This window comes from Aegilops tauschii, chromosome 4 (genome assembly GCF_002575655.3).
Source record: "Aegilops tauschii subsp. strangulata cultivar AL8/78 chromosome 4, Aet v6.0, whole genome shotgun sequence".
NCBI classification, from domain to species: Eukaryota; Viridiplantae; Streptophyta; class Magnoliopsida; order Poales; family Poaceae; genus Aegilops; species Aegilops tauschii.
The window spans coordinates 310,560,036-310,582,787 of NC_053038.3; the positions used below are offsets into that span (position 1 = coordinate 310,560,036).

The window sequence follows — 22,752 nt, forward strand, 5'->3', positions numbered from 1 at the left end:
CTATGTGGCATGTGCTGCACTACTCTACTCTATTATGCACTACCCCAGTCCACTGAACTTATCTATGTAAATTATATGGTGTGTACCAGGGATGTACTCCATTAACTCCCAGCCTATCGAACTTAACTATGTAAATTATATTCGTCGTCGTGCTATTCTGGGCTATGCAATCCTTAGTTTGAACATGCTCTGTTGTATGGTTTGCATCAATGCTATGCCATCTGTGATGTGAGGCACTGCTTCTGTTTAATCGTGCGCATTGACACTGGTTGGCCGCTTATATTCCCATCTAATTTACCTTATCAACATTGCCATTTTTTTTACTAACAGCATATAGCAACAATTATTTTACAGGCCACTCAAGGCACCTAGCCCAATGCACAGGCAACCCACAAGCCACAAGGACGACGGGGCGGCCCATCAAAAGAGGCCCAACCAGCTAGGTTAACTATATACCAGCTCTCTTTGCATACCGTGTTTTCAGATCTGTTCCCCTCTCACTTCCACGACCCTCTTCTTCCAGTCCAGCCGCCGCCATGGATGAACCCTCCTCTGCATTGACAACCTCGTCCATCAAGCTGCCCACAAATGATGAGCTGCTGGTCAAGGGCTTTCCTCCGGTTAGTTCCAAGCTGTTGTCATCTCATTCTCCTCTTCATTCGTCGATTTCATAACCCATTGCGTGCTGACATTTACATTCTACCTTTTGTTAAATCAAAGCAATCTCCTATCTGTGTCACCATCAGCAAGCAATTCATTCTTGAACAAGCAATTGAAAGAATTGGTGGCACAATCCATCCATTCACTTTCACCGACATAGGCAGTGACGATGTGGGTATCTCTGTCTCTAATGACCTGCCCCCGCACAGCAAAAGACTGTCAAGCACAACAAAGGAATTTCATGGACCATGCATTGAATCTACGTGTGTTGCCGCCCTTGGATACCTTCAGAAAACAGGTATAATCACGGTAGATGATGCAAATTTCGCGAAGTTGAAAAAATGCAATAGAAAACTTCAGGTTGAGGAGTTCTGGTCGTCGGCGCTCTACGATCAGGCCAGCGCCCTGCGTAACCAACTCTCTTCACTGACCGCAATCAACCAGGGTCCTCAACCTAAGCCTAAACAAGAAGCTAATGTGCTACCTTCTACGCACAAGAATACTCCACGGGCCAATTACCAAATCATGCTGTCCGAGGTAAAACCGCACGGCAAGGTATCTTCATTATCATGTGGTAGCACGTACTTCATGCTCGTTTCTCTTATTAGTTGCTTGCCCCCAGGATACCAGTGAAGAAGAAAGTGCATCAACCCCGGTCACAGCAAATACTAATAGGTGCTCTCCACTCCATTTTCTTATCGTTGTCTTCACATACAACCCAGCTGTGGCTTCTGTGTCCTAACTACACAATTACTCATTGTCAGCATCTATCGTCTACCTTCTAAAAGTAACAAGAAGATGAGGACCGCACGCCGAGCACTATTCCCTGGAAAATAGAGCAGCACACACGCCATTGCAGGTAGACATACATCATCTCCTAGACCCGTCTCAAACAACATCACACATTATTGTTCACAATTTCATATGTTTTTTCAGGCTCCCATCATTACAACAACACGATGGAATAAGCCATTCTCCGAGTCTACGTTGCATTGAACCTTGCCAGATTCAGGACCCGTCGCTTTTGTCATACACGCAGCTTGATCTTGCAGCTGTATAGCACTATGTATAAATGCATGAAACCCTCTGTTATGCTACTCCGGATTAGATGCAAATTACATGCTTTTGTACCTCCCCACGTCGAACGAAGGCAGTTCACATTCAAGCTTTATTGCCCCTGAACAATTAACATTATAATCTATCTTTTCAGCATGTTAGGATCATCTCCATTAACATCTCTGTGTGCTGTTGTTTGCCCCGTCGTTCGGCGGGCAACGCGCGGCAAGCCGCGCCCCCTATCTAGTACTGATAACTTGAGGGAGATTTTTAGCGCATCGCCTGGTAGCCACGATCTTAATATCTGATACCACAAGCATTCCACTTGTTTTGTAAATAAGGGCACGAGCACAAGGCAAAACCATCTGGTGTACTGTAACTGAAAACGTACTTCTCTAAATGAACAATTTTAATAGCTAGTGCTTTCGAAGAAACACTTTCATTCCACCGGCTAATTTGCAGTGTGTGTCATCACACCTGATAATGACAATAAAATAATAATAATAATGATCATGATAATAATAGTAATAGTAATGCCGCTCCAACAGCTACTAGCTAAGTTGCTATCACTGCCAGCAAACCACAAACAAACACGATGATCCAGGTACATCACACTAAGAAGTTGCATATACTTTACACCCCAAAATCGTGACACAGCAGAAATGCAAAGGCCCCGGTTAGTTCTCAAACTATACAACCAAAGCTACTCGAAATATGAACATTTGGAGCAGATCCCCAACTGAAAAATCAACCAACCATTCACATGCTACCTAACTGCCTGCCACCTTGCTACAGTCATAGCTCCGAAAGTATGGCAGGAATATAGTGAGAAAGCTCAGCAGTAAGAGACTGAAACCCATTGACAAGTTGCGTGTGGAATTCCTGGTCTTCTTCCCCTATCAATCTAAAATGCACACGGATTGCACGCTTGCAGACAGCCATGAATTCAAGCAATGCAGCTATCAGCTGTTGCAGTTCTTGAGACCGGAGCCTGGTTGCAGGCTCGCCAGATAAGAAAGCGGTGCAAACACTTAATACACCACTGTTTACCTGCATCACGACATTTTGAGAAAATTAGCAATACAAAGAAATAGAGGAGCAAACAAAGTTAAACTGGTTCATATTGCGCAGAGATGCAGGATCACAGCCCTTACCTGAACAGCCACACTTCCTTGGAGTATCCTTTGCAGGCTTTGAAGTCTTGGTAGTTGATCGCCTTCAGAGCTCCGTGGTTCTTCTAGTTCATTTCTCAATGCAGCTGTCCTTGTTTCAATCATTCCAATCGCATTCTCCACAGGTGAAAACTCTAGAGATTCAGATTTTATCACCACCAGACGATTTACCAGAGCAGGAAAGGAACCCTCTGTCTGGAGCACTGTGCGTCTCTTCCATTGATCTTCTAGGCCGCCTTGCGTTTTTCCGTTCTTTGTGAATGGTGTGTCGAAAAGGAAACGGTCAAACACACGTGCACGAACAGAACCAGTGGATAAAGAGAAAATCCTTTCCCTCCTGCTCTCCAAGTCCTCGTCCTCCATTACAGGATCAACGGCAGTTATTTGTAGATAGCATACACCAGGTTGCAGCTCATCAGCATTGACTTGCCTCGAGTCAGGAATGATATGTAACGTGTGATTCACATCCATCTTAGCCTCATAGGTATGACTAAGCTTCTCCATAATGTCACCCAGACGAACATCCCGCGGCTCCCTAAACACATACTCCCTTTTATTGAGCTTGCCAAATCGTTCCCCATAGAATCCAACTCTGTAGTAGGTAGCATCAATGAACGGGATAGGGCTAGCCTCCTGTTCAAGAATTGACTCATATATGCTTGTGAGTGACGTGTGACATTTAGCCAGCTGCCCATAAGACCTTCTGCTTTTGTACACAGGAATGATAAGTTCCTGGATACTGGCAGAGAAGTGGTAAAGTTCAGCTTGTGCGAAGAGTTTGTTCGCAAGTTGAAGATACTTGACGGCCGAATCCACAGTAAGCTTGGATGCACCATATCCTTCAACTTCTGCTGCAGCTACTTCTGCACCTATATCAGTGCCCACAATAGGGCAAATCCTACAGAGGGAGGCAACATGCTCCTTGCTCCAGACAGCATCGTTCCTTCCAACAAGTGCCTGTAAGAAGGTTCGAAGGTCATAAAACTCCATAGAGAAATTACAGGAATAGAATAACAGAAGTTAACATTACAACCTGCATGATCACACCAGCTACAGCAACTGCACACTGCGCAGCCTCAGCCCATGACTGCATCTCCTGGTGTGCATCACAAAGGTGCAGTAACCACATAATGTGAAGATCCGGAACAGGGGCATAGGCCAATGCTAGCTTATAGAAACCCTCAGCAGCTGCACACCTGTCCACACTCATTACAGAACCCTGAAAAGAACATTAAAATTTACAGGTTCAGTGCTCAATACTTAATCAAGAAATCAGGTGCATAAAAATGACATCACTCAAAGTATAATCACATATTAGTAGTGTTTCGGTTGTCCAGATGACATGAACAAATGGTAACTTTCTTCAGTCAGTCATCCCCATTTTAGCACGATATATGCTACTCCTTCCAATCCAAAATAAGTGTCACAGTTTTGAACTAACCCCAGTTCAAAACTGGGGCACTTATTTTGGATCGGAGGTAGTACATCACTTTTATGGATAGCACAGTAATGATTATTTTGCCAAACTTGCTTACCAAAAGGGCGTGTTCAAGGCCAGCATCAAGGGCCTGGACTAGACACTTTGATAGATGCTTAACCTCTACCCAAGACCACCTATTGTCTGTGGAACCTTCAGCAGCCACTTCCAGTGCAGTAACAGGAAGGCCACAATCATTCAACTGATCCTTACTCCTTACATCAGCCATTTCCTCCAGTGATTTCCTAAGACGCCGAGCTTCACCACTTTCTTCAAGAGATCCATCGGATTTCATCTGAGTTACTTGCACATCAGATAGCAGTTCTGACAAAGTAATAGTCAACATGACCCTCAGCCTTGTGGTGCTCTTGAAATAGTTGAATGAGTTCTAGAAGCACAAAAAAAAACATCTGTGTCAGGACAATTCGTTTCATGATTTTATAGAACTCAAATTCAGCAAGCAGCTTACCCTGACAAGGATCTGCAACCCAACAACGGCCCTTTTTCTAACAGAATCATTTCGGAATACAGCAAGTCGCAAAAGATGAAAAGCAATTTGCTTCAAGAAGCGGTCATTCTCCCTTGCCATCAGTGTTGCACCATGGAGACTAAATATATTATAGACTACAGGAAGGAAAGCTTTCCAAAAAGTCAAGGGCTGGCTCCTAGATAAAAGACCCATCAAGATAGATGTTACACAATCTAGCTTAGCATAGTCAGTCGAGATGCTTCGAGAAGCTGCAGCAACTGAAAACTTATCAATTATTCCCAAGACTTCAAGGCTCACAGCAGTACTAAGATTTTCTTCCCAGAGTTCCTGTAGGAATTTTCTGTCAGACTGAAGAAAGTTTAAATCACCAGAAGATTCACATGGGAATGTAATACTAACCAACTTTTGTCTCAGTATTGGATGTAGGGACTCTCTCAATGCCCTGGCTGTTGATCCTATTCTTGAAGATTGCGCTTGCGCAAGTGCTTCCCTCAATGAATAGGGTTGATTTGGGGAACTTAGCTGAGGACTAATCCTGTTCCACATGTACCCATTTTCTGGTGTTCCCTGGGGCTGCATTAAATAGCAGTCATGACAAATAACTAACAATTTTCTCATGATGATTTTTCGTCACATCTCCTACAAAGTATGTGTGTTCGGAACAAGTAAATAAAATCACTCTCTAGCATGAAACAGGCTCAACTCCACCACTGCAGGCTCAGTAGATATTAGTGGAAGTCGAGCCTTATTCTGACACCCAAGTAAACTACTCCTTCAGGGCCAGATAATAAACTTAGTCAGTTGGCATCTTCTGAAGAGTTATGTGATCCTAGTGGCATTAAAAAACCATGCCAAAAAAAAGTAATGGCCAAAGCTGAAAGTGCAGCACCAGTGTAGTGAGAAAGACTTGGCCGATTAATCAGTCCTGCTAGCCACATGGTAACACAGTCGAGAATATAACCCTTTACTCACTAATGTTTTATTTATACTTCATAATGATGCGCGTTTCATAAACTGATATACATGAACCATACTTAATGTTGGAATATAACACAAGCCAAGTCCAATCAATTTCTTATAAGGATGTCTACTGTCCACATTCTCTCCAATAGCATCTTAACTTTGCCAAAAAAAACAGTAACCAACAATGCTGACAAGCTATTGAAACCTGGTCCAGTGCATGCTATATAAACCTACCCAAGGTGTATCCAACCTACCTTAAACTGGGACATACCAAGAAAGCCAACATGGTTCAAGTTCATGCATGTCAGAGCTTATTCATACTCAAACTGTTCACCCTGTGAAAAGTACAGGTAAAAGTACTACTGCTGGAAAATTAGGCTCCTATAAATAATTTGGCAGCATACCCTTATTTCATGGCGCGAAGCCTCAGACAAATATGCGTTAACTGATGGGGATAACCGATCAGAATACTTGGGGGACGCAGGGCGCTCAGCATCAGGGCTCCGAGAACTAGAACCTAGTAGCAAGCTGTCTCCTGTTCTGTTATGCTGCAGAGAGAATTTGGGAGATTTAGTTTAGTTCTGAATAAACTATTGTGAATCAACGTGGTTTTATGGTAACAAAGAAGATTCAGAACCCTGTCATGCAATAGTGCCACCAGTTAAAAGAAGAGTGTGTTTGTCTAAGTTGGAATAAGTCAAAACATGCAACAGGAACGCAAGAAAAAGTTGGATTCAGTCATTCAGATACCACTCCGACAAGTCACCCAAGAGTACTTTGCAAATCATCGAACAAATTGTACACCCCGTCAAAAATCTTTTGTGCACTGAGATTTTACTAGTCAGAATTATAATTGAAGTGTAGAAACATCACACTCAGTCACAGAAGTTGATAACAATGACAAAAACTTCAACATTCTAAATAGAAAAGGGTTGTACGAACCTCAAAATGGGTTATACATTCTTCAAGTAGCTTGAAGAACAATCTGGTTCTAGCAATGCTCTGTTGCCATGCTTTTATAAGAGTTGTGTCGTCCAAGTTCCTTATGATTTGCAAAATGACCACTAGCACTTCACGTTTTTCAATGGCATTTAGGTTATAGAACACAGGCATCTCATCCAGAATCTGCAAGGTGTTTTTCACAGGAAAAGAAACTGTAAGAAGAACCGCGTGTATGCCAAACCTTGCAGAGAAACAGAGTTCTGATTATTGGTATTCATTTCAAGGAAGTTAATTGTGATGTGAATATCTCAAACCTGTCCTATAAGAGGAAAATACAGCTGAGCAATGTACAGCTTGTCTTCACTTTTTTGATATCGCGCGTCAAATTCATGCTTGCATATAAGAACAACTAAAATACGAGCCGCCTACAATAATGACAAAACAAGAATGAGTTGCCATCATATGTGAGATGGCGAAGTAATGCATTGAGTTGTAGACCAAAGTACTTCGATCTCAATTGAGATGCTTACTTTCGCTCGCTGTGACAAATCATCATGGTCAAGGGTGAGAAAGATCTCTTGAATAAGAACCGACGAGAGATAATTCCTGCAAATGGGATATCATAGTAAAAAATCATCAGAAAATATAAAAAGCTGCCACGATTTGCAGCATGTTAGAGCATGAGACATTCACAAGTGTTTTGATTGGAATTTCAAGAGGATATTTGCACATAATATTATTCTAACATCGAAGCAAAGAGTAAACCAGGATTGGTAATGTATAAGTAAAACAGAGTGTAATCATTGTAAGGACTAGAGAACACAAAAGGTATAAAATCATCATGCCATTATATTTATGGAGAACGTAAAAAAAATGTCTTGGTAGTTAAAAGAACTTGGAGTAAGAAGAGTATCAGGAGACCAAAGGCTCTGAACGACATTGCTGGTCTATTAAAACAGTTTTGGCAAACTGGAATATTTATAGTTCCCTAGCTTGGTAATCCACGAATTTAGAGTGGGACCTACCTATCAGTGGGATCCCGACCAGGCATCTCAACAAAAAGATCATGATCACATATTATTTGCAGGAATGTCAATTTGCAATCATGGAGGACTGACTGGCAAACCCCTGCAAACTTGTCCATATACAGTGAAACCTGAAGAACACAAATGCATAGTTATGCATATCAGTATTTGGAATGAAGCTCCTCACGAGCAAGGGGAGGGACAAACTTAAATGTGATTTCCAGCATTACCAGCTCAAAAACTTGGCGTGGCTCAATGATTGATAAAAGATCGTAACAGAAGAAAGCAAGAGTGCTGTTCAAGCGCTTCGCCAAGTTTAAACCCTTTTTACAGCGTTCATGAACCTCAGTTAGAAGGCAATCAAATAGCTGCATGATGCATCTGAAGACTCCTTCCTTCAACTGCAGCGGTGGGACATCTTCACCTAGCACATGGCAGCAAACAATTAGGACCATATTACGTAGTCTAATTAAATATTTATGTATTGATACTGATATACTAATGACTGCAGCTACAAGTGCTCGCTAGTTGGTCCTACCAAGTGGAAGATTGTGGTAGAAGAGACGACTTTGTTCCAATCCCATTGATTTTACAATAAGCTCCAGAAAAAACCAAGCCATTGCCAACACATCATCATAGACAGGTCCAACTCTATAACCTTTAGCCTAAAATGACAAAAGTGTACAATGGTGAAGCAGAGCAGCAGAAAGATGCATCTCTGTTAAAAGTAAGCAGATTGAATGAACAGACACAATTGAAGTACAGAAAATAAGCAGAAAAGTGTAAGAAAATAACCATTAAAAAGGATATATTGAGTTGCAAATAACAGTAAAAGCAAAAGGTTAATAATCAAGTCCGCTATATTAACTAGTCGCTGATGCAAATACTTATTATTGGTGCAAGTGATGTGTATCATCAACAGTGCAACACTTACAACAACAGAATCTTGTTTCCGATCCTTTGCACAGTAAAATCAATGCCATGTTTAAGTACAATTACATGATATCACGTTTTGACACCTGAGAGCAGTGTGGCAGTAAACAGTGTTAGAGGCCAGTGGCATCAAGGGCATAATTCAGGTATTAGGACATCTCAGCAGCAACCAGAGTTGGAAACGTCATTGTTGCGGCTTATATGATTCTGGCATGACTATGGTTCAGTTCATGCAGACAACCACGAGCGTAGGGTGTCTGCGCACAAGGGGTAGCAGCCAGCCAGAGAATCAGCAGCATGCATATCCTATAATTTGTTAGATGCATATTTGTCAGTGAATATGATGGTGTCTTCAGCTTTTGGCTGCACTAGATGTCCTTGCTAGGCGGACAGGTATATAAGTGTTATCATCCTTTACATCGTAAACAACAAAGAAATCTATCATAGTCTCTCTACGTCCTTCCATGCACTCCCCTTGATATGATTGTCTCCAGTTTATTGGTTGCACTAGATATCCTTGTTAGGCGGATGGATATATAAGGGAATTATCATAAGATGAATAACAAAGAAGTCTAATCTAGTCTCTAAGTCCTGCGCACTTGGCTGACTATTCTAGGTATAGTCCTCACCAAATCGTCACCCTCATTCAGACGGATGTTTACCCCAGTAACCTAGCACCATTTTACCTCAAGTTGTCAATGTATGACCATCGCAGATGAATGTTTACCCCCATGCATTAACAGGTTCATATAAAAAATTAAACGCGGCATGAAATAAAGTAGAACGAATTCAAATTTCATTACTTCAAGCAGAGAGAAGAAATCCATACTAACCTTACTTCGAGCTAGGCTGCCCCAAACAGTAGACAAACCAGGGTATACAGGCGTCTGCCGATCACCGAAGTCGTCAAAAGCAAAATCAACATAATTAACGAGAAACTTATTTCTCTCAGCTCCATCAGATGATTCCTGTTGCACCCTGCGATAGAAATGCATCGACTTTAACACAATTTAAGGTACATACATGGTCATGACTCCTGAATGAATAATTCTACTGGGGGGTATTGTAAAATATTTTTTTAAAGAATTAAAGCCAGACATTCAGATTTTGCTAAAGATGAGAGAAGAGCGCAAAGATCTTGTGTGATAGGGCCTCTAAAGACAAATATGGTAATATGGCAACATGATATTAACAGCGTTCCCACATCCTTGTTTGTTGTGCTGCAGCATATGCAAGTGCAACCAGCAAGCGCTCACATAAGATAAAACTTAACAGTTTATACTTCGCCCAAAATGCAGCACCATTTAGCGAGCACAAACTAAGAGAATCAGACTTCATGACACATGAGAAGAAAAAGCCATCCAAATATTCTTTTACTTTTTCCTCCAGCAAACGATAGGCCGTCTAAATGTTTGAAATTAGGATTTTGAGAAGTTGGACGAACATGGAATGCTAGAGCTCTTGAAAGAAACTGGCGCACAGCTGCACACAAATATCAGAGGGATGAGGACAAACCAAACAGTAAAACAGGGAATTACCGGGTTAGAATATTAACCATGGCTCGAAATGCAGCAACCTGCAAGAAAAATAAATCTGTAGGGTCAAAACTAATGTGTAATATCATCAATATAAACACTCGGCAAGAAATGTAGTTCAGTCAAAACGGCAGGTGTGCTTATGCAGAATGGAAACATAATAAGCAAAGTAACAACCTGAAGGGTTTCACCACCATCGCCAATAAGATGTAGCAGCATATTGAGTATTGGTTGAAGAAATTGTAACAATGCAATAGATTCAACATTCTTTAAACTATTTATTGCCTGCAAACCCCCCCAAAAAAATGTTAGACATATGAATCGTCGGTATATGGTGCAAGTACCAACACAATGTAAATTTGTGCAAAATGCCACAAACAAATATTGAAATACACAGTGCAGATTGTTAAGTTTCATGCACTAGCAAACGCAACCAAAAGTCCAAACTGATGGAAAGGGCTAGGCAATCCACATATACACTTCAACACCCCCTCTCACGTGTGACACGGAAAGTCAACACGTGGACAGACTCAGAGGTATGGCTCAAGAGGCCTATACGTGGACACAAAGGGGGGAACAACAATTTTTAGATAAATTGCGAAAGCCAGGACTTGAACTCAAGACCTTAGCTCTGATACCATGTTAAGATTCATGCACTACCAACGCAACCAAAAGTCCGAATTGATGGAAAGGGCTAGGCAATCCACATATACACTTCAACACCCTAAATTGCGAAAGCCAGGACTTGAACCCAAGACCTTAGGCCCTGATACCATGTTAAGATTCATGCACTAGCCAACGCAACCAAAAGTCCGAACTGATGGAAAGGGCTAGGCGATCCACATATACACTTCAACACAGATAATTTCCTCTATGCTCTAGAACTTGGCCATATTCCATATCTAATTAGACATGTAGAACATAACAAATACTGCACAACTTTTTCCATCTTTTTACATATTCCAATAGGTATCATCCAGGCATAACTCAAAGGTATATTATTATCAAAGCCATTCAGCAGGGGAGGGATCATGAAAGAAACTAACATCAGAAGCTCCAATCTAAGCCATTCAGCGGTAAAAGGATACCTCAAGAAGCTCAGAACCCCAAGGTGGACTTGTATGTAGTGTGTGACGGTCATACTCAACGAAAAAGTCCCTTATCCTTTCATTAACTGGAAACAACGAAGAGCAAAGTCTTAACCGCAGCCTGAACACAGTTTTTCCATCCTCCAGGTAGTCCATTTTTTCCTGTATAAGAATTGCAACTTTCAGGTACTATTACAGCAAATGCATTTGATGATAATTCTGCAATCACGGTAGAAAAACAGCAAAAGAAAACAGGACAAGTAGCAAACCTTTCCACTTTCCTGCAGGTAATGCGGAACAAGCTCTCGTAAAATTGGCAAAGACACATCCGAAAGTAACCTATTGGATTCAAAAATTGCTACATATCAAATTCAATTTCATTCTCATCAACTCACGCTAATATTTAAGAGACTGCAAGCACTTCAGAGTTCCTCGTCAAACTTGTGGTAGAAGTAGAACTGAGTAGATGGCCCTTCAACATTACATTGAAAAAAAAAGGTATATGCCCAGAAGTACGCTCATATGTTATGTCCAAACTGCTATTGCAGAAGGCAGTCAGCTCCCATTTTTTATTATCTTTACTCCTTAGATGATTTGATCTGACAGAGGCAGTAGTATATTCTCTTTAACATGTATAAGCTCTTTTAACCCATAGCAAGTAGCAACATACAGACATTGTGCTAAAAAGTACAGTAAGCAGTATGCACTTGCAGTCTTGCTAGTGAACAAGCACCATGGTGTTTACATACTTCTTAGTTGCACAAGTGACAGGAGTAAATTTTAAATTTACTAAGGTTAGTTAATTAGCTAGCCAAGCTAGGTGGCAATAAAGCTTCACGAGTTGAACAATACTATAAAAGATCACCTCACAGGTTTTAGCTAGAAAGCTTAGTTCATATATTCACTTTCTGTCACATAAACAGAGTTAAGTTAAGATGATAATATATCATGATTCATAACTCGTTGACTTGAATGTGATCCCACGTATGAAGCGACAGGCTCAGACTAGTTCCATTTAATCATTTCGTGTATACAAAAATAAAGATGACAATCTAATACATACTGAATGTGTGTCGACAGTGGAAGTGCAGCATATCCCACAATCACCTGAAGGAGCACAAACATGTTAGAAACCAGCAAAATAAACATGAAGAGATGAACCAACTGTATTAGTGTGTCCTAATTGACAAGGAACAGAAGGCATACTGGTTTAGGGGCTTCAAGTTTCATTTGGAGATCTACATGCAAAAATGTGAACAGAAGATGATGTTGGGGCGTCAATAGAGCAGGCAGACTGATCTTAACTTCGTCATGGTAGCAAGACATTCTTGTGCCAACAGAAATTTGGGTATGGGCACACTTCTGTAGTGTTGAATTCTGATCCCTTGGATGGACAGCCTGAAACCCCATATATCTAGTCACTTAGAACATTGAACAGACACCACCAACAGAGCAAAGGGGGTATGATAACTTCATGAACAAACCTCTACTGGAAGTTTACGTATGTCAGAATCATCCTTCCTTAATTCTACCCTTACAAATAGATTTCTTTTGCGGCTCAAGCTAACAGTCAATGGGTACACATAGAGACAATGGAAAAGTTGTGAAAATGGTTCACTCCGGGCCATCATCCGAAAGTCAAAAGCTTGAAACTGTAACAAGAAAGAATGCGTCTCACATGAACAGAAAAGACATGAAATCCTACAACATAAGTTTCAAAATCAAAAACAGAACACAAGAGGTGGATGAGGAACTCGTCTAGTTACATTGTTGCCATTCTCTCCATTGGAACTTTGACCATTCTGGTGTGTATCTTTCTTGACAATGGCACTAGAGTTCAGAGAACTGTGGATCCCATCAATGCTATTCCTGCTATGTCTGCCATTATTGAGCTCGCCAGCATCATGCAATTCATTGGTTATGCTCCCACCTTCAGAAATGGTATCCGCCTCATTACGGTCATTATGAAGTTTTTCCACCTCTAGCCTTAGCACACCTTTCACTGGCTTGTGTACTTTTCGTTTTGGATCCTACAAGCGACACAAGAATTGGCATGATTAATTAGTTAATAATCACTTAAGTAACAACATTAACTGACTTTGTTCAGCTATAATGCTTACTTGGAGGGAGTCTTCCATGTAGCTTTCCTTCACTTTGTTTAAGTTTGATATCTCAACAATAACAGAACTTCCACTTGAATAATGGTTGAGTTTTCCATCTGAAGCGAGTTTGGAGATAGGCTCCACAATGCTATCTTGAGAACTTGAGCCTGACATACTTGGTGCTAAAGGGCTGCTAGGAGAGGCAGCATCACCACCAGCATGGTTGTTTTCAAACAGAGGAATCATTGCCCATGCAAATGGCTCTCTGTATGGCATGACTCGAGACCAAACTTGCAGCTTCTGCTTCTCTTTCTCAGTCAAGTGCACCTGTCACAAAACTGAGCATTAGAGTAATGGAACATGCGATTAAAGGAGGGAGATTTATTTCTTACAGGTTCTTTACGGGAATAAATGGAAGGAGTTACTCCCCCTTCTTCAGTAGCAGCCTTTTCTAGCTGGATCAGAAGGCAGATTGATGGTGAAGGGGTGTCCAATGAGAAAACACCCCGACGATCCAAAGATATATGAGCCTGGTCAAATGTGAAAGGAATGAAAATGGTCAGCGATTTAAATTATGTTAATATGGAATTTCAGTATATTTTACAAGCTACAACTGTTTCTATCTGCCGGTATCAGTAGCAAAATTTTAGAGGATAGAAATATTGGCCCCGAACGGAGTAATAAACGTTGCTCCTTACATCTTGCATTTCTGTTGGAAGTATGTGGAAGTAGAAGTCCTCCGATAGCTTTTCTCTCCTATCTCTGTTGTACAAGCAGATTGTACCGCTAAAAGGCTCTGCACATAACACATTACCAAAAGGTAGGTCAGTCATCATGCTGCGAAGTATAAATGAGAACATATTGCAGTTTAGAAGTGTTAAACAAACACATAGAAATAATATTTTTGCTCACCGACTAATCCAGTTTGGAATGACAAAGACAATACCTTGACCGTTATCTTCAATCCACTGCAAGCAGTAGAGATCAAGTTATAACATGTGACCAGAAAGTAGTAACAAAGATTGCCCAGAGTAAGAAGTGCAAACAAAAGCAAAGAGATGTAATGCTTGAGTGTGCAGCTTAAAGCAAACCTGCTGTGTGTTGCAGGGAGACTTTCTGGCAAGCGTTGGCCAAATATTAAAGATCTCTCATTGTCCCAATCAAATGCAGGTTCATATGCCGGTAAAGGTGAGAGAGTACAATGCTGAAAAAACAAGCAGGGCAACATGTCGTTAATGCTGACATCAAGATGACAAACCTCATACCGTATATGCTATTGACAATTGGTCAAATTCATTAAACAAAGAAAGGTCACAGCTTAATTGCTCAAAAGCTTAAATTGCTTCTGCTAGAAATATTCATGTCAACAGTACTGTGTGGAATGTACCTTGTTTGCACTTTGCACAGGAAGTAAAAAAACACGAAGTGAAAAAGTACTAGTCGACTGAACGCATAAAGGATCGACACAAGTGATACAAATGAACAAAAGTTCAACAGGAAAGTATTGTAGCAGCTGAAACAAGGACAAGATAAATGCATGTATGAGCAATTCACAATATAGTTTTTATTATCCAATATGAGGAGTTGAGGACCAAGACACTAGGGTTAACCGCAGATTAATTAGTTTAGCATGTAGTCTGCTACTAGAGGGGCAAGAAAGACAACATATGGTAAGAATCCATCCACCTAAAACAGAAATCTAGTGAATATGCACTTACTTTTTTTGAAGATGAAGCAGATGGTTCAGTTTCATATATTTGCCTCCCTGAAGTGCTTGGCATATCATCCTCAGTAGTTTCCTCAGGCTTGGAATGCCTAGCGTTGCAAAGCTGCAATTCTATGACAAAGCAAATACATAAAATATTAAGTAAACCATGTATGAGAAGCTAATCCAGTCACAAGGATGTTGGATTACCTGTTTCTATGTCGGTATCAGGTCCCTCAAAAATTTGATTCTGAAAGGACGGTGGCGCGACACTCTCATAGCGTCCATATTTGCAGCCATCTTTCACAAAATCAGCGTTATAACACTGTACTAGCTCATTTAGATGTGGCCACTGTTCCAAATTCTCATTAAGCTGAAAAAACAGAAAGAAGCTTAGCTTTTTCATCCTTAATTCTCAAAATTGCAGCCAGAATTTGTTACTTTTTCCTGATTGAAACCCAAAGGAGCAAACTGAATTATCAGCCACTAAAGATGTGCAATACTGATACTAAGGACATAGCTCTATCAGGGAATGCCACACGTGAGAACGATTGAAAACGTATAGCCATAGATCATATAGTAGTAGTCGAGTACTGTAGTTCCATTCTTGGTGGTTTACTAATACAGCGAACAATTCAACTCATTGTCCACATATGGGCAAACATCCAAAATGGACCACTCAATGAGCTCATTCCCAAAATAGCAGCAAACCAAAAAGCAACATAGCGTTGCGAAGCTAAGCATAAGAAAAGATTAGCTGTCTGTTGAAAACCCCAACACAAGCACCCTGGAAATAAGGAGGTTAGACAACTATATCCTGCAATGCAGGTTTGACATGAGCAGCACATAGCAAGCAGCAGTTCACCACTAATACCAAGAGCATCAGTTTAAACTCCTCAGCTCTCCTCTCACTGAAGCAGGCGTACGTTAAGAAACCCCAAACCCCTAAGCAACGAATGCGGAGAGATCTCGAGCACACACAATTGGGTGGCATTTCAAACTCTGGGGCTTCCCAAGTAGTACTACACTGTATGCACTACCACAACACTCGACAAAACTGAATATACACAAGAGCCGCATTGGCACGACCAAATCAAGGAAACACGTATGTGTAGGGAGTGAGACGTACCAGTGGATCCAGCTCCAGGTTCCGGCCACAAGGCTGCCTTGGAATACGCTTGAACCGCTGTCCTTCCCCGGCCGCCGGAGATTCCATGGCCGCCACCTGAGCCGACAGATAATCCACCACCAAACCAATTCAGGACAAATCCGTGCAGCGCTGGCCGCACTAGCCAACAAACATCACCATCAACGGACACCCCGGTAAAAGCCGGAGAAAACGCCGTACCGGAGAGAGGGAGGGAGCTCACGAATCTGAGCTCAGGATCTCGGCGCTGCGGCCCAGATCCGGGCGGTGGAGGCGTGGCCGACGAGAGGCGCGGCGCGAAGGAATGAATCCCCTTCCCAGTCCCACCCACTGCGCCAACCCGAGGCACCGAGCAGCAGCTAGTAGAAGGCAAAAGCAGGGGCGGTGAAGGCGAGGGTGCCGCCACTCATTGCGCATTGCTGGCGCTCGCCATCTCCTCTCTGCTCCTCTGTGCTCTGCTCCGCTCTCTCCCCCGCCCGAGGGTTTGGTTTGGTGAAGTGGAGAGGAAGCGAAGCAGGTGGAGTTGGGAGGATGAGTGTTTCTTCTTGGTCTTAGTGGAAACGGGTGAGGGGAAAAAGGAAATAATAGAAAAACAAAGATTTGGTTTGGCTTCTACCTGCGCATTTGTTCGGGCTTTTAAAAATCTTTCGACGAGAAATATGCCTCCGCTTGCGCTGCGGCTGCTCTAGCTGTGCCGCAGAACAGAGATGCTTCGCTGTCAAGACTCAAGAGTGTGAATGAATGACACCACTAGACTGTTTGTTGTGTCTGCCATGGGGCACTCGTACTGTCGTAACAAGGGCTTTGTTTTGTTTTGCTACTGTATAAAGTGGACTTGATGTTTTCTTTTATTATGTGGAAATACTTTGAGAGCGCTGATTCTTAAAGTAAAAACGGTATTTGTCTGTGGACTGGTCTGGACTTGTCCGTAGACCCAAATACGGGAGCCGGCCATCCAATCCTTCCTCCAAATGTTCGCTCCTTTTTTTTAAGTTCGCGGTACTCAAAATAATAGCATATCAACTATTCGATGAGTGAAAACATTTACATGTGAGCCAGTTGCAAACAAAGACCAACTCCCTTCCCCTCCCTGGCCCCGTGTCGCCTCCTCGCGGGCGACCTGGGTGCTCCAACCCTAGCAGTCGGGCAAAGCCCATGCGGTGCCGGTAGCGGTGGGGTCTGTCTCGCACTCTTCTAGTGTGGGGGCGTTGGGGGCTTCTCCTCCATCCACGACGGCGGTTCTCGGAGGTCGGCGCGCCTAGGCTGGATGGTGCGCGCATGCAGGCAGCAGAGCGGGGAGGCGCAGCTCGCTGGGTGGTTGCAGTGCGTCATGGCAGAGTGCAAACTGGGGGTGCAGCGCCTCTTGTCATGGCGGGGTTCGGGCTGGGCCAGTCTGTGATGGCAGGGTGCGAGGTCGGCGGCTGGAGCATGGCAAGATGCTTGGTGGAGCGAGGGGGTCTAGCGAGGACTTGCGGTGGTGTAGTATCATGTTCTTGGTGGCGGCGGCACAGTCGGGAGGCGGGCGTGAGCCCTCCGGTGGCACTGGCATGGCATGAAAAGGCGCAAGGTCGTCCCTTGGAGCGGGCGACGGCCGTCGCGGGTGGTCATGGACCTTGCGGGAGGAGTGGGGTGGTTGCGGTTCTCCGTCCAGGCTGGGTGTTGGTGGTGTGGTCGTGTTTCCCCTTGTCGTGCGGCCGGTCGTTGGTCCTTGGCTCTGCGGCTACATCGGCAAGGTGATGCGGTGGCGGCGGTGCGAGACTACTTGGACGTTGTTGCCAAGCCCTTGGAGGTGTGGAGATGGGCGACGCGCGGATGAAAATCCTGCATGACTATTGCCGAACCGGCGGCGGTGGCAACCATGGTTGTCATTCCCCTCCTTGGAGGCGTCGCCGAGGCGTGGTCATCATCTCCCTCGCTCTCTTGGAGTTGGTGGCTGTCTCCGGGTGAAAGCCTCAATTTGGTGTTGGATGGGCACGATGGCGGCTTCCACGACGTTGTTACTCCATTAGGAGCATTGTGTTTGGAGACACGGATGCTTCCTCGTTGTTCTCCTCCGATGTTTGTCGTTGTCCTTTCTTAATCCTCGGCGGCGCTATATAAGCCCGTCGTCGGTGTGTCTAAGACGGTGTCTTCCTCGATTCGGATCGAGTCCTGCCATCCACCTGCCAATTTCTCTTAGGCGATCAGGGTGGATGGTGCATCGACAAGTGAAGTTCTGCGGAAGTTGATGGTCTTCGGCTCTCTTCGGGGGTGGCCGGCGTCGGTTGCAACACAGTGCTATGTATCAACTTAGGATAGGCACTTTTGTGTTGTAGTTTGCCTTGCGAAGGTGGCTGACTTTGGTCTTGCCCGGGTGTGTGATATGTCTCCAACGTATCTATAATTTTTGATTGTTCCATGCTATTATATTATCTGTTTTGGATGTTTTATATGCATTAATATGTTATTTTATATGATTTTTGGGACTAACCTATTAACCTAGAGCCCGGTGCCAGTTCCTGTTTTTTCCTTGTTTTAGAGTTTCGCAGAAAAGGAATACCAAACGGAGTCCAAGCGGAATGAAACTTTCGCGATGATTTTTCTTGGACCAGAAGACACCCAGAGGGCTTGGAGTGCATGTCAGGAAAGCCACGAGGCGGCCACAAGGTCAGGAGGCGCGCCCAGGGGGTAGGGCGCGCCCCCCACCCTTGTGGGTCCCTCGTGACTCCACCGACCTATTTCTTCCGCCTATATATTCTCAAATATCCCAAAACCTTCCACGGGAGCCACGAAACCACTTTTCCGCCGCCGCAACCTTCTGTACCCATGAGATCCCATCTAGGGGCCTTTTCCGGCGGCCTACCGGAGGGAGATTCGATCACGGAGGGCTTCTACATCAACACCATTGCCTCTCCGATGAAGCGTGAGTAGTTTACCACAGACCTACGAGTCCATAGCTAGTAGCTAGATGGCTTCTTCTCTCTCTTTGATTCTCAATACCATATTCTCCTCGGTGTTCTTGGAGATCTATTCCATGTAATACTCTTTTGCGGTGTGTTTGTCGAGATCCGATGAATTGTGGATTTATGATCAGCTTATTTATGAATATTATTTGAATCTCCTCTGAATTCTTATATGCATGATTTGATATCTTTGCAAGTCTCTTCGAACTATCGATTTGGTTTGGCCAACTAGATTGGTTTTTCTTGCAATGGGGGAAGTGCTTAGCTTTGGGTTCAATCTTGCAGTGCTCGATCCTAGTGACAGAAGGGGAACCAACACGTATTGTATTGTTGCCATCGAGGATAAAAAGATGGGGTTTTCATCATATTGCTTGAGTTAATTCCTCTACATCATGTCATCTTTCTTAATGCGTTACTCTGTTCTTATGAACTTAATACTCTAGATGCAGGCAGGAGTCGGTCGATGTGTGGAGTAATAGTAGTAGATGCAGAATCATTTCGGTCTACTTGACACAGACGTGATGCCTATATTCATGATCATTGCCTTAGATATCGTCATAACTTTGTGCTTTTCTATCAATTGCTCGGCAGTAATTTGTTCACCCACCGTAATATTTTCTATCTTGAGAGAAGCCTCTAGTGAAACCTATGGCCCCCGGGTCTATTTTCCATCATATAAGTTTCCGATCTACAATTTTAGTTTCCTATTTACTTTCTTTGTAATCTTTTACTTTCCGTTCCATAAACCAAAAATACCAAAAATATTACTTTACCGTTTATCCATCTATACCAGATCTCACTTTGCAAATAACCATGAAGGAATTGACAACCCCTTTATCGCGCTGGGTGCGAGTTGGTGTTTGTTTGTGCAGGTATTCGGTGGCTTGAGCGTTGTCTCCTACTGGATTGATACCTTGGTTCTCAAAACTGAGGGAAATACTTACTCTAATTTGCTGCATCATGATAACCCGCAAGTATAGGGGATCGGAACAGTTTTCGAGGGTACAGTATTCAACCCAAATTTATTGATCCGACACAAGGGGAGCCAAAGAATATTCTCAAGTATTAGCAGTTGAGTTGTCAATTCAACCACACCTGGATAACTTAGTATCTGCAGCAAAGTATTTAGTAGCAAAGTAGTATGGAAGTAACGGTAACGGTAGCAAAAGTAATATTTTTGGGTTTTGTAGTGATTGTAACAGTAGCAACGGAAAAGTAAATAAGCGAAGAACAATGTGTGAAAAACTCGTAGGCATTGGATCAATGATGGAGAATTATGCCCGAATGCGGTTCATCATGTAACAGTCATAACATAGGGTGACACAGAACTAGCTCCAATTCATCAATGTAATGTAGGCATGTATTCCGAATATAATCATACGTGCTTATGGAAAAGAACTTGCATGACATCTTTTATCCTACCCTCCCGTGGCAGCGGGGTCCTAATGGAAACTAAGGGATATTAAGGCCTCCTTTTAATAGAGTACCAGACCAAAGCATTAACACATAGTGAATACATGAACTCCTCAAACTATGGTCATCACCGGGAGTGGTCCCGATTATTGTCACTTCGGGGTTGCCGGATCATAACACATAGTAGGTGACTATAGACTTGCAAGATAGGTCAAGAACACACATATATTCATGAAAACATAATAGGTTCAGATCTGAAATCATGGCACTTGGGCCCTAGTGACAAGCATTAAGCATAGCAAAGTCATAGCAACATCAATCTCAGAACATAGTGGATGCTAGGGATCAAACCCTAACAAAACTAACTCGATTACATGATAAATCTCATCCAACCCATCACCGTCCGGCAAGCCTACGATGGAATTACTCACGCACGGCGGTGAGCATCATGAAATTGGTGATGGAGGATGGCTGATGATGACGATAGCGACGGATTCCCCTCTCCGGAGCCCCGAACGGACTCCAGATCAGCCCTCCCGAGAGGTTTTAGGGCTTGGCGGTAGCTCCGCATCGTAAAACGCGATGATCCTTCTCTTTGTTTTTTTCCCGAACACGAATATATGGAGTTGGAGTTGAGGTCGGTGGAGCGTCAGGGGGCCCACGAGGCAGGGGGCGCGCCCAGGGGCAGGCGCGCCCCCCACCCTCGTGGACAGGTGGAGGCCCCCCTGACGTGGATTCTTCTTCCAATATTTTTAATATTTTCCAAAAATACGTTCCGTGGAGTTTCAGGTCATTCCGAGAACTTTTGTTTCTGCACATAAATAACACCATGGCAATTCTGCTGAAAACAGCGTCAGTCCGGGTTAGTTCCATTCAAATCATGCAAGTTAGAGTCCAAAACAAGGGCAAAAGTGTTTGGAAAAGTAGATACGACGGAGACGTATCAACTCCCCCAAGCTTAAACCTTTGCTTGTCCTCAAGCAATTCAGTTGATAAACTGAAAGTGATAAAGAAAAACTTTTACAAACTCTGGTTGCTCTTGTTGTTGTAAATATGTAAAGCCAGCATTCAAGTTTTCAGCAAAGATTATAACTAACCATATTCACAATAACACTTAGGTCTCATGTTTACTCATGTCAATAGCATAATCAACTAGCGAGCAATAATAATAAATCTCAGATGACAACACTTTCTCAAAACAATCATAATATGATATAATAAGATGGTATCTCGCTAGCCCTTTCTGAGACCGCAAAACATAAATGCAAAGCACCTTTAAAGATCAAGGACTGACTAAACATTGTAATTCATGGTGAAAGAGATCCAGTCATAGTCATACCCAATATGAATTAATAGTAATGGATGCAAATGACAGCGGTGCTCTCCGGCTGGTGCTTTTTAATAAGAGGGTGATGACTCAACATAAAAGTAAATAGATAGGCCCTTCGCAGAGGGAAGCAGGGATTTGTAGAGGTGCCAGTGCTTGATTTTGAAATAGAGATAAATAATATTTTGAGCGGCATACTTTCATTGTCAACATAACAACCGATAGATGGCAATATCTTCCATGCTCCACACATTATAGGCGGTTCCCAAACAGAATGGTAAAGTTTATACTCCCACTCCACCAACAAGCACACTCCACAGCCATCCGAAACAACGGGGTACCGTCCAACTAGCAACAGCCCTGGGGGAGTTTTGTTCGCAATTATTTTGATTTAGTTTGCATAAAGCATGGGACAGGGCATCCCGGTGACCATCCATTTTCTCGTGAGTGAGGAGCGGAGTCCACTCCTCTTGAGAATAACCCGCCTAGCATGGAAGATACGGACAGCCCTAGTTGATACATGAGCTATTCGAGCATACAAAACAGAATTTTATTTGAAGGTTTAGAGTTTGGCACATACAAATTTACTTGGAACGGCAGGTAGATACCGCATATAGGAAGGTATAGTGGAATCATATGGAATAACTTTGGGGTTTAAGGGATTGGATGCACAAGCAGTATTTCCGCTTAGTACAAGTGAAGGCTAGCAAAAGACTGGGAAGCGACCAATTAGAGAGCAACAACAGTCATGAACATGCATTAAAATTAATAAACA

At 43.0% G+C, this 22,752-nt stretch overlaps 2 protein-coding genes across 4 annotated transcripts; one reads left to right on the top strand and one right to left on the bottom strand.

Annotated features, from left to right (window-relative positions):
* Nucleotides 1-462: 462 nt before the first annotated feature.
* On the top strand, nucleotides 463-1,893 carry LOC109757462 (uncharacterized). Of its 2 annotated transcripts, none has more exons than XM_040397510.2 (5): nucleotides 463-620; nucleotides 721-1,215; nucleotides 1,283-1,335; nucleotides 1,425-1,519; nucleotides 1,597-1,893. In XM_040397510.2, the coding sequence occupies exons 1-4, from the start codon at nucleotides 537-539 to the stop codon at nucleotides 1,495-1,497; spliced, it is 705 nt and encodes a 234-aa protein (XP_040253444.1). In that variant the 5' UTR covers nucleotides 463-536; the 3' UTR covers nucleotides 1,498-1,519; nucleotides 1,597-1,893. The 2 variants fall into 2 exon arrangements, with proteins under 2 accessions (XP_040253444.1, XP_020171878.1); XM_020316289.3 differs by having other exon boundaries at nucleotides 721-1,197.
* Nucleotides 1,894-2,200: 307 nt separating this feature from the next.
* On the bottom strand, nucleotides 2,201-17,017 carry LOC109757377 (guanine nucleotide exchange factor SPIKE 1). 2 transcript variants are annotated; one of them, XM_020316207.4, is made up of 31 exons: nucleotides 16,497-17,017; nucleotides 16,278-16,373; nucleotides 15,359-15,521; nucleotides 15,162-15,280; nucleotides 14,535-14,647; nucleotides 14,356-14,411; nucleotides 14,142-14,239; nucleotides 13,836-13,973; nucleotides 13,462-13,770; nucleotides 13,108-13,371; nucleotides 12,826-12,993; nucleotides 12,548-12,739; nucleotides 12,405-12,448; nucleotides 11,611-11,680; nucleotides 11,342-11,503; nucleotides 10,431-10,538; nucleotides 10,257-10,294; nucleotides 9,552-9,696; nucleotides 8,324-8,450; nucleotides 8,016-8,209; nucleotides 7,786-7,916; nucleotides 7,291-7,366; nucleotides 7,075-7,185; nucleotides 6,761-6,943; nucleotides 6,223-6,366; nucleotides 5,255-5,428; nucleotides 4,835-5,182; nucleotides 4,424-4,753; nucleotides 3,922-4,107; nucleotides 2,871-3,845; nucleotides 2,201-2,766 (listed from the first exon to the last, which is right to left on the bottom strand). In XM_020316207.4, exons 2-31 carry the CDS (start codon nucleotides 16,362-16,364, stop codon nucleotides 2,512-2,514), a joined length of 5,508 nt encoding a protein of 1,835 aa, XP_020171796.1. In that variant the 5' UTR covers nucleotides 16,365-16,373; nucleotides 16,497-17,017; the 3' UTR covers nucleotides 2,201-2,511. The 2 variants fall into 2 exon arrangements, with proteins under 2 accessions (XP_020171796.1, XP_073352754.1); XM_073496653.1 differs by having other exon boundaries at nucleotides 4,835-5,428.
* Nucleotides 17,018-22,752: the final 5,735 nt, after the last annotated feature.

What these genes read in the sequence shown, in the direction of transcription:
- LOC109757462 (XM_040397510.2), top strand. Translation starts at nt 537, where the DNA reads ATGGATGAACCCTCCTCTGCATTGACAACCTCGTCCATCAAGCTGCCC. An exon ending in TGGTCAAGGGCTTTCCTCCG is followed by an intron (nt 621 to 720) that starts GTTAGTTCCAAG and finishes GTTAAATCAAAG; the next exon opens with CAATCTCCTATCTGTGTCAC. An exon ending in AGGTAAAACCGCACGGCAAG is followed by an intron (nt 1,216 to 1,282) that starts GTATCTTCATTA and finishes GCTTGCCCCCAG; the next exon opens with GATACCAGTGAAGAAGAAAG.
- LOC109757377 (XM_073496653.1), bottom strand. Translation starts at nt 16,364, where the DNA reads ATGGAATCTCCGGCGGCCGGGGAAGGACAGCGGTTCAAGCGTATTCCA. An exon ending in CTCCCTGCAACACACAGCAG is followed by an intron (nt 14,412 to 14,534) that starts GTTTGCTTTAAG and finishes TACTGCTTGCAG; the next exon opens with TGGATTGAAGATAACGGTCA. An exon ending in ATGGTTAATATTCTAACCCG is followed by an intron (nt 9,697 to 10,256) that starts GTAATTCCCTGT and finishes TTTCTATCGCAG; the next exon opens with GGTGCAACAGGAATCATCTG.